This window comes from Pseudorca crassidens, chromosome 3 (genome assembly GCF_039906515.1).
Source record: "Pseudorca crassidens isolate mPseCra1 chromosome 3, mPseCra1.hap1, whole genome shotgun sequence".
Taxonomy (NCBI): Eukaryota; Metazoa; Chordata; class Mammalia; order Artiodactyla; family Delphinidae; genus Pseudorca; species Pseudorca crassidens.
Window position 1 is genome coordinate 32,634,446 of NC_090298.1, and position 19,340 is coordinate 32,653,785.

The 19,340-nt window shown below is 36.2% G+C and overlaps 1 protein-coding gene across 3 annotated transcripts in view; it reads right to left on the bottom strand.

The window, feature by feature from the left end:
- The window catches only part of FYB1 (FYN binding protein 1), a 180,274-nt gene that overhangs the window by 10,351 nt on the left and 150,583 nt on the right, over positions 1 to 19,340 (bottom strand). The window contains exons 8-16 of one of the 3 annotated variants that reach the window (XM_067730566.1): positions 18,782 to 18,941; positions 18,135 to 18,279; positions 13,756 to 13,778; positions 12,556 to 12,622; positions 11,649 to 11,783; positions 9,941 to 9,966; positions 7,113 to 7,179; positions 4,302 to 4,392; positions 2,966 to 3,128 (exon numbers count right to left, since the gene is read on the bottom strand). In XM_067730566.1, the coding sequence (XP_067586667.1) occupies positions 2,966 to 3,128; positions 4,302 to 4,392; positions 7,113 to 7,179; positions 9,941 to 9,966; positions 11,649 to 11,783; positions 12,556 to 12,622; positions 13,756 to 13,778; positions 18,135 to 18,279; positions 18,782 to 18,941 (877 nt within the window). The other 2 variants (XM_067730567.1, XM_067730568.1) reach the window with 2 other exon arrangements.

Below are 19,340 nucleotides of genomic sequence, written 5' to 3' on the forward strand. Positions count from 1 at the left end.
GCATTCCAAGTAGAATAAAATAGCATAGAAGGATGAAATAGCATAATTTATTCAGGGAATGACAAATGAGTAGTTTACATTTCTGGAGTGTTAGTTGCAGATGGGAAATAGTTGATGAAGGTGAGGCTAGATCACAAAGGGTTTTATATACTAACCCTAAAGACTTCATGTTTTTAAAAATAATATTTGGGTAACAGTATGGTGAGTGGATTGGCTGAGAGAAGGGTAAGGGAGACATATCATTTGAAAGGCTATTGCAATAATCCAGGTGAGGAAGGGTTAAATCCATACAACAATTGTCCCAAATCCTATGGAGGTATTTGAGGAATATATCAGAAATTAAGAAATTTAAATTAGATTTAAAATTAAGAAAATTAAACATCCAGTTCAAGGAAAGACTAACCAGCAGTTTTAGAAAAATTAAGAAAAGCAAGAGATTTGGAAAAATAAAAGGGAAATTAAGCAGATATGATCATTGAATTGTGGAATAATGAAATCGCAAATGCTCTTGGTGGCCTTCCCACCTGCCCAGGAGTAGGCTTCAATTCCTGATGGACACAGAGTTGATGTATAAGTACCCCAGTTTGTTTCCCACCGGATGGGATAACACTGCCACTCCGATTTCCCAACTGATTAAGCTCCTACTACCCAAGTGTACCTTTTTTTGATAACAAGATTTTATTAGCTGCCTTCTCTTCCCAGTTTATTAACAAGATTTTATTAGCTGCCTTCTCTTCCCAGTCTACTTCTCCATGTGCTCATGGGAGTATCCCAGAATCTCCTCCCAAATGGGAAAGCCAAACTAAGACAAAGTCCAGGCCAAAGAAAGTCTATAAATAAAAAACAACTAGTACGCAAGTGCTACTGATATAATCATCTGGTTTTCATTCTGTCCGAGGTGGACCCTAAAACCACCTAAGAATTGAATTAGTTATCAGTGAGCTTGAGAATTGTAAGGTGCATTGGTCCTGCCGCAGAAAAAAAAAAAAGAAGATAAAAGGTACAAGGAACTCTTGATTTTATCTACCAGAATGTCATGTAATGTTTTCACCTCTCATTTTTAACAGATGATAAATTCTAAGAGGATAGGAGTCCTCCAGTATTCATAGCAGTATTTAGAATTATTGATGTCGAAGTAGAAAATGATAGCAGACTACAAATTATCCCAGAATGGCTGTTGCTTTTCCTCATTCTTAGGGTCTACTGGTTCCTAGGTAGGAGTCTCCTCTGAATTTCTGTTTTTGATGCTGAATCTACATCTGCTCATCTGTATCTATACATGTTTGTTGTTGAGGTCATTTATATCCTGTTACTCAGAGTATGTTCTGCGGACCAGCAGCATCAATTACCTGCGAGCTTGGGAAAACACCTTACCTCAGACCTGCTAAGTTAGAATCTGCATTTTTAACAAGATCCCCACATGAAGTGTATGTACTTTGGAGTCGAGGAGCATTGCTCTAGATGGGATTTGTTGTGGGGACAGAAATCTCAGGACAGCAGGTCAAGATAAATCTGAAGCTTTTCCCCTGGAGAAAGGTCCACATGACAAGTACTAGAACAATTCTCTGTTGTGAAAAATGTGAAATAATTTGGAAAGTAGAGGGAAGGAAACATATCATTTAGGTCCATCACCCTAATCAGCCACTATTAGGATTTTAGTTTGGTTTCTTTTATTTACATATTTTTTAACATGGCTGTAAATAAATCCTATCCTACTTTAAGCAGGCTTCTTATTCCTCTTACTGTTGTATCATGAGAATTTCCTCATGCTATCATAATCACCCTGGAAAATACTCAGTTTATATATTTATCATAACTTATTTAATAATTTTAAAAATTTGAACATTTTAAAATATTTTGATGACCTTTTAAAGCATGTAGTTATTCTGCATTTAAGACTATTCCTTGGGGTACATCTTCACAAATCCTGGTCTGAATGGGGGTTTTCTTTGTCTTCTGGAGCTCCATCTTTGAATTATCTCCAGTAACCTTCAAGTCGTAACACTACATACCCCTGCCTGTTATCCTTTGCACCCACATTCCATTTTTTCCTTTTAAAGCCAACCACACCCCTTCCATAAAAGCTTTAGATCCATTTTCCCCACCCTTGAGTCACTGTATTTTATTCTTAAAACATCTACTTCGGTTCCTGTACCTGAGTCACCTTCCTGTCATTAAAATTGAACTCAAAGTTTGTGTTTTCCGTGCAGACTTACCGAGCTGATATGGGACAGCCATGTTGGCCATTCAATTTTAAATATAGGACAACATAATTTTGACTTACTCTTCTCTGGACGTTAAATGAAATAAGCTTCCTTTTAAAACTGGACAAAAACATTTCCATCTGCCAGCTTTAGTAGCTGAGAAAGTCAGAGAGGACAGGACACTCTTGTGTTTATTTGGAATAGAATGTCGTATTAAATGTGGCCGAACAGGAAGTGAAAACAAGTGAATTTGCAAGGTAGGAAAACTGGAGATTCTAGGTGTGACATATGTGATATAATTTCAAACCAGACCAGAGCAAGAACCACTCACTACTTTAGCAGAGTGGTTCTCACTTTAGTGTACGTAGGAGCAAACTAGGGAAGCCGTTATGATCACAGACTCTGTCTGACCCACGGAGTACATGACTCAGCAAGTCAAGGGTGGGTCCAGGGTGTTAGAATTGTAATACACACAGGAGTTTTCTGATGCTGGTGGTCTGGGGACCACATTTTCAGAAGCACGAATTTGGCATAACTTTGGCAACTCAGTGCCAAATATAGCAGGTGGGAAATGAAAAAAAAAAAAAATTAAAATAAAATACATTGATTCCAGCACAGCGAGGTCTCCAGTTTCTTAATGTTTTCCACAACTCACAAAGCATGGAGCAAAAACAGTTAATACAAATAGGAGTGATCACTAAAACTTGTTTAGTCGTTAAATTCTGGGGCGTCCTAGCGATAAAGAATAAATAGTGACTTACATTTTCCTTCTTCATTCCTGCAGAGAACTTTTGTATCATCTGTGTTTTGTATAACTTCCAGGGATTCTCCAGGCTTCACCTGTAGATCTCTGTTCCCCCACTTTTTAGAAGTTAAGTAGGGTGCAACTTTGGTGTAATAGAGGACTCTAATTTCACCATCAAACTGGAAAAATAAGGAAAAACATTTACCTTATTGATTGATGCGTAGTATTAAAGTAATTCATTTAGGACAGATTTATTAAGAAAATCTTTGTTAAATAACTAGTTCCTTGTTTTCAAAAAATAACAAAAACTTCTTTGGAGAAAAATCACTCATAACCTCACCAACCTAATAATAATTACTATTATTATTTTATTTTTTTTGGCGGTACGCAGGCCTCTCACTGTTGTGGCCTCCCGTTGCGGAGCACAGTCTCCGGACGCGCAGGCTCAGCGGCCATGGCTCACGGGCCCAGCCGCTCCGCGGCATGTAGGATCCTCCCGAACCGGGGCACAAACCCGTGTCCCCTGCATTGGCAGGCGGACTCTCAACCACTGAGCCACCAGGGAAGCCCCTAATAATTATTTTTAAAATAAAAAGTTTTTTAAAATTTAAGATGTAATGCATGTGTTGATTTGTCGCACTCATATATTGCAAAATGATAACAACCAGAACGTAAATTCTATTGGCTTGATCACCTCGCAATATTACCATTTCTTTTTTTATAGTGAGAACATTTAAGATTTGCTCCATTAGGGACTTCCATGTATATAATACCGTATTGCTAACTATAAGCACCATGCTGTAATTAGATCCCTAAAACTTACTCATCTAACTACTGAGTATTTGTACCTTTTGACAGACATCTCACCATGCTCCCCTTCTCTGGTAACCATGATTTTACTCTTGATTTCTGTGGGTTTGGTTATTTTAGATTCCACATACAAGTGATATCACACAGTATTTGTCTCTGTCATTCTGACTTATTTTGCTTAGTATAATGCTCTCAAGGTGCAACCATGTTGTCACAAATGGCAGGAGTTCCTTGTTTTTCGTGGCTGAATAATATTTCACATGTATCTATCTATCTCACATCTTTTTTATCTATTCTATTTTTAGCTTACCTTCTGATTAAGTTTCAAAGGACAGCTAAATTTAGATGATTATCACAGTACATATATTGCGTATGAGAGTTTACTTAATTTCTTATAGGAATAAATTTAAATCTAAAATAAATTTTGTAGAAAATAAAGGAGTTGTGATGGAGAACTGTGATATTGATAATTACACTTTTAAAAATCATCAATTTTTTCATTAGCACTTTGAACTTTGTATGATATTTAAATGTAAACATACTTTAAATTTTTTCCTGAAGTCTTTTTCTTCTTTTTCTTGCTTTTTTAGTTTCTTAGGGTCTTTTTCTTCTGCCTTGGCCTTGGCTCCTTGACTAGGATGGCAGAACACACATAAAATAGCATTTAGTTTCAAAATATAAGAAGAATAGTGTATAACAGACAATTCATAACATTACATTTTTGTTAAATTTCATTTTCAATTATCATTGTTAGAAATCTAGTACATTCATTGTAATAAATGATGACATTTCATAATGCAGAATAGATTTTCAAAAGAATACAGACTGAGTTAAAATGGAAGTGAGAGATAATGTATTATGTTGAATGGTATAAAATGACTGAAGTATAGTTTAAACATCGTTACATACCAGCAGTTTCATATGATTCAACCTATTCTTGAACCCCTTATATTTTTCAACCCTTCCTAGATAATTAAGTGGTTTGGCTAATGTCATAGAAAAGGCTTTTTAAAAAAGAACACTTTGTGAAAGACTGATTTTTATGGCTTAAAAAATTTATCTATATATAATCTACTTAAAACAAAGCCAGGGTCACATCTCATGATACCAACTAAAGCCAATTATTATAAGACAGGTGAACAGCTCTGAGGTAGTGATTCTCCAGCCTGGCCACATATAGGATCACCTGGGAAGTTTTAAAAAAATACCACTGCCCTTGTCTAATTCCCAGAAATTAAATTAATTAAAAATTCTAATTAATTAAATTGAGTGAGGTCCAGGTACTGACGTATGTATTTTAAAAGTTCCCAGGTGATATTAATTTGCAACCAAGGTTGTGAACAATTCCTGGGTTAAGTATGGATGTTAGGGAAAGGCTGTGACTCTCTGTAGGAGGGAATTTAAAAAATCAGAATATTTGTGAATAATGAAAAATTTTAAACACTGACATTAATTTTGATTACCTAAGGTAAAGTTTTGTTTGTAACTGATTTATTTAAAAATTTTGAATCTTAGAATTTAGTTCATTCACTGGGAAATGAATTAGCACACTGTCCTGCCCTAGGTTCTGCATTGTCCCTCATACCCTCTCTCTGATGGTACCTGGGTAGTAGTGGAATCGCTGGCCCGGATTAGCACTCTGGAGCAATCAGAATATACATGAATGTTAAAAATGCCCCACAAGCTCTCGTTAAAGGTAATTTATTGAAATTTATTTAAAAAAATAGAATGCTGTGTTAGAGACACACAATTGCCTTAAACTCTGAAAATAAGCAACGGGAAAGAAATTAGTACATATCGCACAAAGTTTAATCAGCTGGGGCTTATTTTGCTTAAAGAAAAGGGCCAGTGGGTGACTCTGGGTTCCTAGAGAGCTATTTAATGGAATGTGGTGGCATTTCTACAGTAATATTAAAGACAAAAATGTGCTTAAAACTGTCAGGAATAGAAGCGACGTCCCAATGGTGAGGAATATTAAAACTTAACATATTTCTGAAGATTAGATTTTCCTTTCATGGAGAACTGAAAAAGGAGAATGATTCTCCTTTCATATTTCTGGTGTGTTTTGCCTGTAGAACTTGATCTTCTTATATAAATAACAGGATATTTTCCCCTCAGTTTCTTTGATCTTGCTCTTGTTGTGTAAAATTAGTTTAACAATGTTGGTAAAAAAAACGAAAAAAGAGGGGCTTCCCTGGTGGTGCAGTGGTTGGGAGTCCGCCTGCCGATGCAGGGGACACAAGTTCGTGCCCCGGTCCGGGAGGATCCCACGTGCCGCGGAGTGGCTGGGCTCGTGAGCCATGGCCGCTGAGCCTGCGAGTCCGGAGCCTGTGCTCCGCAATGGGAGAGGCCACAACAGTGAGAGGCCCGCGTACCGCAAAAAAAAAAAAAAAAAAAAAAGACAAAAACATAAACTTAGAGTTCACTCATGCATTTTTTACCAGTACAGCTCAGAAGACACCACTTACTGTATTCCATTGATGTTACTTCTATCCTTTAACTGATCAACTTCAAGATCTTTTTATTCATCTTTCTTTTTTCTTGAAAAAGCTAGAGAGGTGTTCTTGCTTCCATACATTGCATGTATCAGATCATCTCACATATTTATTGGGGTATAAAAAAGCATCCTAACATGTTATTTTCTATTACAAAAGAATTTTGTAAAGGTACTCCTCTTCTATTAATTGATTTTAGGTTTTCTTACAACTTTTGTCTAAAATTAAATTGAAGCCTTAGGTAAGTTAAAGAATGTCACTATTCACTGTTGACTGTTTTTGTTTGAATGGAACCTTTGAGAATCAGATGATTTTGTGAAAAAGTGACATAACTCGTAAAAGTCCTTTCAAAACACAAATCTGCTCTCTTTTTTTTTTCATAAAAGGAAACGATCTTCTTGTGGAGGATGGAGGAGGCTTGAAGCAGGTGGGTTAGGATTGAGACATAAACTAAGCAGTGTGTTCAAGATAAAAAACGTTTTGAGAAAAAAGTAAAAAAGGGAGCGAATGAATCAGTGAGAGCAGTTGCGATCAGGCTCTCAAATATTTTCCCAGTGAATGAGTGAATAAATGAATGAAGACATTGGTGAGTCATAGGTCAGAAGATAATCAGGGGTCAGGAAGAAGGACCACTGGGAAGGGGTGAGGGGAAGCGAGAGAGAGAAGGAGGAGGAGAACCTGGGCTATCCATCCATTCACAAACCTGGCAGAGAGGTCAGAGTTGGGATCAGGGAGAGGACAACAGAGCCAACAGGATGGCACACAGTACACACGCCCTCACTGGGCTTTTATTCCAGCTGAATTTTCTTAAACCGTCTGATTTTCATAACTTCACTGTAATGAGAACATTTAAATTACCTCATCTCTGGTGGTGGAGCAGGGAAATCAGAGGCATCCACATCGTCATAAACGTCATCTCCCATGTCTAACAAAAGACACAATAGCAAATGTTGAAACACTGTTAATGTACATTTTGATATGAGCATTCAATGGGATTTTAATATAAAGATTGTTTCAAGGACAACAAAATAAGTTTTCCTGAGGTCTCTGTACATTTCTCCTGGAAGCACTGCCTATTCCTTAAAAGGGAGAGAGAGGTTCCTCTCTTCCTTGATGCTTGTGTTAAATATCCCTCAAAAAGAAAAACAACAACAACAACAAAATAGTGACAATGATAATAACTATTGTTATCAGGAAAAAAACCCTAAAGCAGTGACTGAGAGTATTTGAATATCCACAAGTGTGATGAATTGTAAGATTAGTAGATTGCTGACAAGCAAATCAATATTACTGGCCATTGGCTGTAGGTAGAGATTGAAGTAAAGATTTTGATGGGATTTGGGGTGCTAGGATAATATATATCACTTTATTTATATGTCTTTGCCTTTGTGCCTATCTATCTATCATCTATCTATCTATCCCTCTTTTTTACTCATTGATCTGTCTTTATTAACTTTTACCTTGTAGGAATATTATGTGTGGCACTATTGTAAAATAAAAGACACTTCTGATACCAGCAGGTCTTGAGAATCAGTATTGGTGGAAAAGTTGCTATGACCTTAACTGGTTCAATGGCTTTTCCAATACGTAGACATTTTTCTTGATCCTAGACTTCTTGTTAATAAAGTCAGGAGGAATGCATCCTCTCTACACCTATTAAGTTGCTCCACAGCAAATTAAGCTGAAGAGATGAGTTGAAGAGAGTACAAATGTTTTAAGAAATGATTATCACAGAAAGTTTAAAATGCTCTCTGGTAGTGGTAAGGATTTGATTTCCTTTAAAAAATCCCCCCCCCCCCACCTTGGGACTTCCCTGGTGGCACAGTGGATAAGACTCTACGCTCCCAATGCAGGGAGCCTGGGTTGATCCCTGGTCAGGGAACTAGATCCCACATGCATGCAACAACTAAGAGTTCCCATGCCACAACTAAGGAGCCGGGGAGCCGCAACTAAGGAGCCTGCTTGCCACAACTAAGACCTGGTGCAACTAAAAAAAAAAAATCCCCCCCTTCTGTATATATGTACACACACACACATATGTATATATATGCTCTGTATATGTATGTATATATGTGTGTGTGTGTGTGTGCTTGTGTGTGTATTTTCCTCCCACTCAGGTTAAGTAATTTCACAGGATAAAACGTGCTCAACTATATGAAGAATCTATAATAAATATGTAAAAATATTACATATCACTGGTTTCCAGAAAGGGAAAAGTTACTATTCCATGCACATGCACTTAATACACCTTTGAGAATGAAAGAAAATTAAAACAAGAAACACATTTTTTACTTATTTGATCACATTTTTTCCATTTTGTTCCTACTATTTGTGGAGCTAAGTTTCTTTTTTTTTTTTTTTTTTTTTTTGCGGTACGTGGGCCTCTCACTGTTGTGGCCTCTCCTGTTGCGGAGCACAGACTCCAGACGCACAGGCTCAGCAACCATGGCTCACCGGCCAAGCCGCTCCGCGGCATGTGGGATCTTCCCGGACGGGGCATGAACCCGCGTCCCCTGCATCGGCAGGCGGACTCTCAACCACTGCGCCACCAGGGGAGCCCAAGAGCTAAGTTTCTTGAGTACTTTTTGAAAATTATAGATTAAGATATAAGCTTATCAGTTATTGATCAATTTGAGTTAGAGCCTTACATATTTTCAAATTGATAACTGAAAACAAAGTCAGATAAACAGTCTGGAAGAATAGATTATCTTTGTGTTTGGTTTGCTCTTTCAATTTATTTATTTATTTATTTATTTTCATGTTGGGGGTAGGAGTTTATTAATTAATTTATTTATTTTTGCTGTGTTGCATCTGCATTTTTGTGCGAGGGCTTTCTGTAGTTGTGGCAAGTGGGGGCCACTCTTCATCGCGGTGCGCGGGCCTCTCGCTGTTGCGGCCTCTCTTGTTGCGGAGCACAGGCTCCAGACGCGCAGGCTCAGTAGTTGTGGCTCACGGGTCTAGTTGCTCCGCGGCATGTGGGATCCTCCCAGACCAGGGTTCGAACCCATGTTCCCTGCATTAGCAGGCAGATAGATTCTCAACCACTGCGCCACTAGGGAAGCCCTCTTTCAATTTATTTACAAGTCAAAATAAACTTTTTGAAAGCCCCTGAATATTCTTGTGAGACATTTTATTTTGTTCAAAGTAAACTTAAGAAAACTCCTTTAAAGATCTGTCTCAGCAGGGGTAAAAAAATAAGCTGATCAAAATTGTACAAAGAAGAAACTGTTTCACATTGAGCAGTGGAAAATTTTCCAAAGACAATATAAGTGATACATTTTAAAAATCAAAGAAATTTAGATTTAGAAGGACCTTCATGGCATATAATGTGGCATGTTTTCAGAAATCTTTATGCATAAGTCCAATACACCAAGCTCTGACTGAATTGGGGTGGGGAGGGTCCATGGGGAATGTTGGGGTCCATCCCTACTCGGCCCTTTCTCCATAGTGATCCTATGGCTGGAAGAACTGTTCAAAATTCATGATATTTTAAAATTTCCTCTTCCCACTATTTTACTGTTGAGAAACTGTGGTGACCCCAGGTGAAGTTACTTGACAAGGTTACACAATTTATTATTTTCAGAGTCAGGACTTTAATTCAGACAGCATGACTATAGCCAATCCTTTCCACTACCTCATCTGCAAGAAGTGAGATATAAAATATACAATTAGCTTTTATTACTTACCCACTTGTTTAGGAGGAGAAGGGAAACTGGAAAGAAAATGATAACACAGTTATAATCAGACCAATATAAACACAGAAATTGAGTCTTTTATTTAGGAGAGACATGAATAGCCTGGAGGCTTATAAAGTCTAATTAATCTGCTGACTGTCATTCCTTTCTCATCCTCCATTTCTCTGCTAAGTCCCAAGTTTTGTCCATCAATCTGGAATTTAGCAAGACTTTTTGTGAACTCCAGTGCTGACCAAAAAAGTCAAGAGTCAAGATATCCAGTGGTTTATTTTGCTCACAGCCATTAGACCAATGTTTGCAGATTTGTTCTATGAAGTTTGGGCATATAATCATACCAGAGTAATTAAATGGTCTCAGTATTCTGGAGTCACTGTGGCATAGCTCAGGCCCAAAACTGTTTATTTGACTCAAAGAATAGGAATGCAGAGTCAAAATCAGCAGAGGTCATAGGAATCCTTATATGACCATGTTTCAACAATATGTACATGTATATCTCCAAAAGAAGAATGGTGAATAAGAGAGGAAAATCCACTGAAACTAGAGAGTGAGAGCTTATTAACAGAAGTGATTTGAAATCAGGCTTTTAGTTGCAACAGAAAAAGACCTTTGCTTTTATTACTTTCTGAGCTTTAAACACACACACACACACACACACACACACACACACACACACACACATCACTGGAAGAATGGTGCACAGTTACAGTAAAGTGTGAAAGGTCATTAGTTCAAGTGATCTAAAACCAGAATTAGCTGGTGTGTAATTAGAGCAAAAAAAAAAAAATCTCTTATTTCTAAGGACTACATTTGAATAATGCTGCATGAAGAGAAGATTTGCTATGTTTACTTATAATTTTAAGAGTCCTGTTTATTGAGTGTTGTTTTAGTGTCTCACAAAAGGGTTTAAAATTAGGACTTCTATGTGGAATTAACATCTTATAAAGACTTCAGTTAAGTGTGGTGAATCTATTAGGCACATATAAAATAAGGATATCCTGTACCAGTGAGTGTAATTAAGATCCTTCAAATTCATACACATGGAACTTATACTAAAGGGTTATTTTTGTATGGAAAGATAAAATTTATGCTTTAGTTTTATTTATACAAACTGAAGATATTTAGAATAATTTTATTATAGGATAAATATGTAATTCAAGTAGAATTAATATATCACAATTGTGATATAGAGTTACAAAGACTTTAAATACTGTACTTAGAGAAAAGAAATTCCAAATTGTGTCCTTTATTTCTAGCAATTAATTTTTAAAAGAGAATGTATATTTTGAAGAATAGTTAGTATACAATATTATATAATAAAATGTGGCATTGGAATTGTGAACGTTCAGATGTGATGCCACAGTTTAAAAAAGTCCTACTAAATGGAGGGTGAGTGTGTATGAGTGTGTGAGGGTGTGTGTGTGTACACTTGTGCGTGTGTGTGCTTGTACATGTTTGAATGGAAAGCAAAATATATTTTTGAACCATATGATGATTTTCGAATCCTTTGTGCTCCTCTTATATAAATGCATGAGTTTAAGGGTGACACAGTAAATTAGGCTAGAATAACTCATGGAAAAAACACATTAAATTGTTAGAAGTTTGTCAGAAATTGGTTATTGGTTATAAAATATTAGCAGCATTTGATTAAATTATTAGTGCTGTTATCGTGCACTGTATTTGGTGGTTGGTCGACTCTTACGATGAACCTTCATTGTCTGACTCAGAGTCTTTTGGTTTCTCTCGTATACTTTTCTTTCTGTCATCTTTTCCCTTTAACATCTTCAAAATCCCCCAGGACCACGTGTTACTCTTCTCTTCATCCTGTAGCGTGGAGCTTTGGAGCATGCAGGCATTGATCAGATTTTTTATAATTATACTGCTTTGATCATTCAGGCTGTAAGCTACTCATTGTATTGAACAAAATGAAGCTATTACGTTTATAGGTTATGGTCTTTGAATACTGCTTCTACTAGGTAAATAGGTAAGTTATTTTTTCCTATTTGGTAGATTTCTCCTGGTTCTTAAACTAGCGAGCTGAGTCAGGATTAAGTTTTAAACATCAATTTAGCTATACTGTATTAAAAGTAAGTTGTTAATAGATTAAACATTTTTTTAAATGTATTTAAATTTTAAAATACACCATTTCAAAAGTTTAAACACCCAAAGGATTCAATACTGGTTTTGCCACAGATAGCATATGATCTCAGTTTATTTGGATTGCCTACAACTATGTTTAATATACAAAGGATAGCCATGCTACTGATTAACTTTCCAGATTGTCATAAAAATAAATTATTGATTGATAAATAAATGATAGGGAAAAGTTTGAAAAAAAAATCTGCAACACTTCTAATCCTTTATCCCTTTTTCATTTCACTTCTTTTGACGTAGTTGTCAAGGTTATTCCAAACAATATACCACTTCATTTGAAGTGTGGTGCAGTTACACTTCCGCATTTACTAATGCTGTTAATTAAACATTCAAATAAGTTTTGGTAACGTAACAGGGAATGCTATTTCTGCTTTTTATTTTAAATAGAAATCAAAACTATACAACTCCAGTATATACAATACTTTGCAAAAAGGCAATTCGCTGATCATTCTTACCCATTAACAGCATCCTCCTCTTCTATCCCATCATAAATATCATCGTCTGGGGGAGGTGGGAACATCCCTTCATGTGAATTAGGGGGGAAAAAGTCTTCTGTTAGTTTTATAATTTGGTCACAAATGTTCACTCAAAATTTGTGAAATTTAATTGCAGAAAGCATCCTACTTTCATATCAACTATTTAAATAAAAACTAGCTTTATTTCCCACTCTCACATAGGTAGTAGGTAAATTATTTTTAATTTAATTTTTTAATTAAATTTAATTAATAAATTAATTTAATTAATTTAATTTAAATTATTTTAATTATTTTTAACATTATCTTACAAGGAATTTTTAGAGGTGAAATGTAATAAAAATATGAGGGAAGATAAAGAGTAGTATGCATGGGAGATGAAAGAAATGGGGGAAAATAACTATGAAAAAACTCAAATTAAATAAAGATAGAGTTAGAATTTATTGTGGAAAAAGAAGGGAGAGGTGATAAGAAAAATTTAATTAATACTGAGGAGACATTCAGAAAAAGCTACCGATCAAGATATAAGTAAAGAAAAGCAAATAAAATGAAAGGTGAATTTATAAACATTGATGGGCTGACTTTTCATTTCTTTATTTCATTTCATCAATGTGATATTTTAAAAGTTAAAACTTTTTTTGATTTGTTATCCTATAGTCCTTAGGAACCTTTCTATTTGACAAATATTTATTTAACAATCTTTATTGAGTACCTTCTCTGTACAGGAATATGTACAATCAACTTGACATTTGATTTTTAGGATGAGAATTTTAGCACTGCCAGGTATTAGTAACCCTTATTTTGTTGATGAGATAATGAGGAGTCTTTAGGAGTCATAGCTAAGGTGACCATGTAAGTTATCATCCAAACAAGGATACTTCTGAAAGTGAAGGGGGATACTACTAAAAATTGTGCTCAGACAACTGGCATAAGTCAACACTGCCCTGGGCATACTGGAAGTGGAGTCACCCTACGACCCATAACAAACTTAGAAGAAAGAACTGACTTGCTCAGGGTCACTCAGTGGCCAGGGCTGGACTCCCAGTCATTGGTTCCCAGTCCAGTGTTCTTTCTACCACATTAAGATCCTCCTCATTGTTTGCAGACAAAAGCATTTTGTCATTAGTACACACAAAAACGTCGAAGACTTGCAGAAACTGCTGATGAAAGTGTGTGGCTTACCTCCACTTCCACTCTGATTGTGGCTAGGAAAAGAAAAGTGGACCAATTAAATTAATATATGAAGTATTTAGCTATCAGGGAGAGAAGTACATATATTGAGCAGTTATACAAAAGAAAAAATAACATTCCAATCAAAAGTTTATCAGGATGTTATTTACAATAGCCAAGATATATCAATAGAAGCAACCTAAGTATCCATCGACAGATGAGTGGATAAAGAAGACGTAGTACATATACACAATGGAATGTAACTCAGTCATAAAAGGAATGAGATTTTGTCATTTGCAACAACACTGGTGGACCTACAGGGTATTGTACTTAGTGAAATAAGTCAGATAGTTAAAGACACATACTGTATGCTATCACTTATATGTGGAATCTAAAAAAAATAAAACAATGAATGAATATTACAAGACAGAAAGAGACTCGCAGATATGGAGAACAAAGTACTGCTTATCAGTAACAAGGGGATGGGGTGGAGGGGCAAGCTGGGGATAAGGGTTTAAGAGGTACAAACTACTATGTACAAAATAAATAAGCTACAAGGATATATTGTACAGCATAGAGAATATAGCCAATATTTTATAATAACTTTAAATGGAGTATAACCTATAAAAACATTGAATCACTATGTTGTATACCTGAAACTAATATAGTATTGTAAATCAACTGTATTTTAGTTAGAAAAAAAGTTATCAGATGTTATATGTGAAAAGGAAGAAAAACTGTTCCTTATTGTAATAGATGAGTAGTAACAAAGCAAAAAACAAAGCAAAACAAACCTAATAAGAATCGAGTGAGATTCAGTACCATAAAGTATTCTAAACAATGATACTGTTTGCTTCTAGCATGTTCCCATGAGGCAGTTTTCAGATTATACTGTATTACATCATTCCATAGATGGACTTATTTATAAAAAGAGAGTATTATTCCAGAACCATTATTGCGTTAAATTCAATTTTCTTTTGCTATCTTATAGTCACAGCATTTAACTCTTAGTCCAATAGCATTCCATTTTTTTAAAAGGGAGAACTTAAAAAAAACTGAAATCCTCTTCATGGGGCCTTTGTAGAGCATGGCTCCTGATTCTCTAAATCCAGAATTCTGATTTTTAATTTATTTTGATAACATTCTCTATTTCCCCTCTTTTATAATTGTCTGTTTTCTTGTCCATTTCTGCCACTAAAATATGAGTTCTGTGAGAACAAAGGAAGTGTAGAGTGTGAGAACTAAAAAAAAAATCTCAGAAGTCATCTAGTTCATTTTGCAGAAAGCAATTGAGGTGCTGAGAAATGACGTGATGTGACCAAGCCCACTTTTAAGTAAATGAACAGATGAGAGGAGAACTTCAGCATCCTGCCTTCCCTTACAATATCCTTTTGGCTACACCTCGCTGCGCTCCCTGTGTCACCATTTGAGCCTTTTGGATAAAATGCCAGTAACAGATATCAGTCTGATATTACAATCGTATAGTGTAATTATACACTCATATCTGATTCCTCAACCTTTAAGTCAGAATAAAAGAAATTGGTCCGACGCAGATCTACTGCTAATCTAGAAATAAAAAGTACGTTTGTTAATGGAACTTTGGAGGAAAACATGCTATAAGTGTCCTAATATATAAATAAGAATGGATTTTTGATGAATTTTTAGTATATTTTCTACTTGCTTACAAACTATTTTCACATTCATTGTCCTCAACACTTCCCTTTGAGCATGAAGCAAGCAGATAGAATTATGTGAAAAATTGCAATTTGGGTTGGCTGCCACTCCTGGCAAATACAATATATTCCCTTGGAGAGTCTCACACCCAATTCCTAAAGAACAGAGTTATAATCAGGAGCAAAGCCACCATACATGATTTCATCTCTATAGCCGTTCTTCAATTTCCTATAATGGTCTTTTTGGAATACAAACCATTGATCAGATGAATGAGAGGTAAGGAGAGGAGAGTGTGAGAAAAGAGGAGGAAAGAGAAAGAGGAAAGGATAAATCGCAGGGAAAAGGTTGGAAACATACATAGAAGAAAGTATTTTTATGTGATGGAAGAGTGGTATTTGCACTTGTAATTTCCTTTTGTTCAACGTTTCACATTTAGCACAAAAAATTGCTTAGTTGAGAAGAAAGGGAGAAGAACCGCTGTCAGGTCCTGTGCTTTTAAGCCTCCTGTCTGCTCACAGAATTTGAAGTACACAGTCAGCTCTCCTTACCCTGGAGGAATTGGGAAAGAGCCGGTAAAGAGTGCAAGGAACCAGGAGGCATCTGGGGGAGGGAGAGGAGAGGATGGTGCCTTCTCTTATTCTTGCCAGGACAAGCTGCCAGCTATACTTAGCATCTTTCCTTGTTCTACTAAGGACAAAGCATATTCTGTCATGAGATCTCTGCCAGCAGCAGCTGTAGTTTCAAGAAAAAAACTTGTGTAGAAGTGATGTCTCTTATTCCATTTTCTTATTAAATGCGCATAAGGGAGGAATAGATGCTAGTAAATATTGTGGGGCTATACTTGTTTAAAATATTAAGCATAAAAACCATACACCTCCTCCAACCCCAGTTTATTAAATGGAAGATTCTTTTTCTGCTACATGTTTACCAACTAGAGATATCTTTTAGAGTTGTGGTATGTATAGACTAGATAAAAGGAAAAGGTAATAGCATTTGTTTTGGGAAATAGTCACCTATTATGGAACATAATGCTTCATTTTAAGGATATCATCCCTTTTTGTGGATTTATCATTTTTTTCTTGAGTATGTTCATCAGTGTAAATATGTATATATTAATATAACTGGGGTTCTTTAATTCCAAAATAAGAGAAATGTGTGTGTGTTTTTTTAAAAAGATAAAAGACAAACATAAGGTATATATGTTGCTAATATACATGGTATGGCATACTCATGTCCAGAAAATTCTGTAACTCTCAGAATATGGCCATTTGGAACTTTGACCCCCAAATTAGCATTTACTGACTTTGAAATTAGGTCAAGGTGTTTCTTATTACTAAGGCCAATTTACAATCTGTAAACTCCAGTGCATACATCGCATGTTTTGCTATATATTGCATAATTTATGATCATAACATGGTAAGAAGGCATGGAAGGCCATCATCCTTTTTTTTTGGCTGTGCCACGTGGCTTGTAGGATCTTAGTTCCCCAACCAGGGATTGAACCCAGGCCCCAGGCAGTGAAAGCCCAGAATCCTAACCACCAGTCCGCCAGGGAATTCCCTATTATTCATTTTAGAAAGACAAAACTGCCAGAGAGCAACATAAGTTTAATTGATGCCATGAGCTCAAAGTCCACAAGAGGGAAATTTAATTCTTCATCTAGTTCAAAAGTATATTACTGTTTTGATCATTTTACATTTTTAAAATGGTTGATAATGAAAATATTTTTCCTTTAAAATCTGAGTTATGAAGAATGCAGACACATTTTTTCCCAAGTGAAGGTCTAGCACAGATCCTGTGTTTTGGATCACGTGGGGGATTTCCCAATTTCACAAATGGGCATAAAAAAAAGAGGATTCTTCACCGTGCTGGAGATTTTCCTTCTCCTTTTCCTTCAACTTGAAGGGATTATGGCTTTACCAGGAGATATTGGAGGCAAGAAGGAATGAAAAGAAAAGGGGAATGGAAAAGGAAGGAGAAGAAAGGACAAGGAAGATCAGAGCTAGGAAAAAGAGACAGAAGAGGAGGCAAGGATAAAGGGAGCTGGAGACGGAGAAAAGAGAGAAGGGAAGGAAAGGTACGTGGGAGAAGATCGCCATCCTCCCCTCTGGACTCCTCTACCCCAGAAAGATGTTCCCATAATTCTTGCAGGGAAGGTCATGCCATTCTAGTGGAATGAATGGAAAGTTGGACCCTTAGTTGATTGCCAGGGATCATAGGGGATTTCACATTTTAACTCTTAAAGAGCAAAGTAGAGTTGCTTAAAAAAGCATTTTTGTCTGTTATGTTTTTAAATAAGAACGATGAATATATTTAGACTCAGATTTCAGAGAAAAACACTTTATATTTTTCAGAGCTAACTTCTACATCTCATCCTTCAGTTTTACAAAGTCATACTTACTTTAGGCATATCCTTAAGATCAAATCAGAATAAATACTGTAAAACAGCATTTTGGATTGACAACACGTTTGGCAATATCTGGCAAATGGCCCATTGTATTTCAAGTAGTATTTGATACATACAACCAAAGAGTGAAATAAAAGACTACAGAGTTTCAAATGACTTTTCATCCATACTGAAGTGATTGTAAATGGTAATTCAGTTTAGTGATAGAGGGCAGTAGGAAATAGGGAAAGTAAAATTCCAGCATCTTAAAATCCACAATATCTGACAAAGAGATGATTTGATTTGCTTTACAATTTGTATTTACACATACCTGTTAACATCTTCCTGCTCTGCGACATCATCATATACTTCCTGGTCATCTTCAAAAGGTCTTGATGAAAGAGCACCAAGCGAATTTTTTTTCCGTTTCAAGGAATCATAGTCAATCTCTACAGCCGTTGTTTTAATATAGCCATCTACCAAAAGGGGAACAATTTATGTTCAGGTAAGTGTAGTTTAAATATCATAAAGTTGTGGATAAAATATTAGTTGCACACTTACTCTTTAAATTTTCCCTTTATTTCTTTGCTTGCAATTCTGATTTATAGATTTGTTGACACATGTTTCACTGTATTTTGTCAAAGTCTTATGCTGTTGTGGTTTGGGGTAAGCCTAGAGTCTATTTTCAAGATTCCAAAGTGATTCGTATGAATCATTTTTGCCTTTTAACCTCAGTGAAGAACCTAATGCTCTTTGCTCCTCCCTGAGACACTATAAATATTTACATTTTTCCCCACTAAAAAGATTACACAGATGAGGTGAAGATGGAGCTATACCTGTCATTTAAAATCTTCCTATCTTTGTCCACCCTGTAACGTGCTCCCAACTTAATGCTTATGAGTAGCTTTGGAAGAATTTTCACATACATATTGGCTCAAATAGAAAACACTTCGAAGTCGTAGGAAAATGTGCACTCACATGACCCCCTGGCTGTTTTGCCCAGCCATTTTCCTTCAGGGTTGTCTGTGATTCGGATTATCTCAATTTGCTCTCCTTGCTTGAAGCTCAGCTCATTCTTTCCTCCTTTCACATCACAGCAAGCTTTTGCTTGGTGGATGACTTGAATAGGGCCTGTTAGCTGCAAAGAGGAAAAAAAAATCACGACCGGCTTCTTTACTATTCAGAACATCTTTAAGGAACGCGGTTTTGAAAGACAATATGTCCACCACTTGCCAACCTGCCTATTACCAACATTTACAAGTTTGAACTAGAAGTTGAGGGTGAATGTCATTCCTGGTGAATGTTCTTAGAGGAGGGGTTAGGGGAAAATTGCAGAGGTCAGACAGAACCAGCAAAGAACAGGTAAGCACATGCTCGGGGGCTAGGAGAGAGTGGCAGTGATCTGTTGACCTCGGGAACTCTGTGGAAGATTTGCAGAGAAAGCCACTGATAACCGACATGTATGACATGCTGGGTGCTATGTGTTTTTATGGGGTATGCTGGTGGTTTGCTTGGTAGACAGAGAAATAGCTTTGTG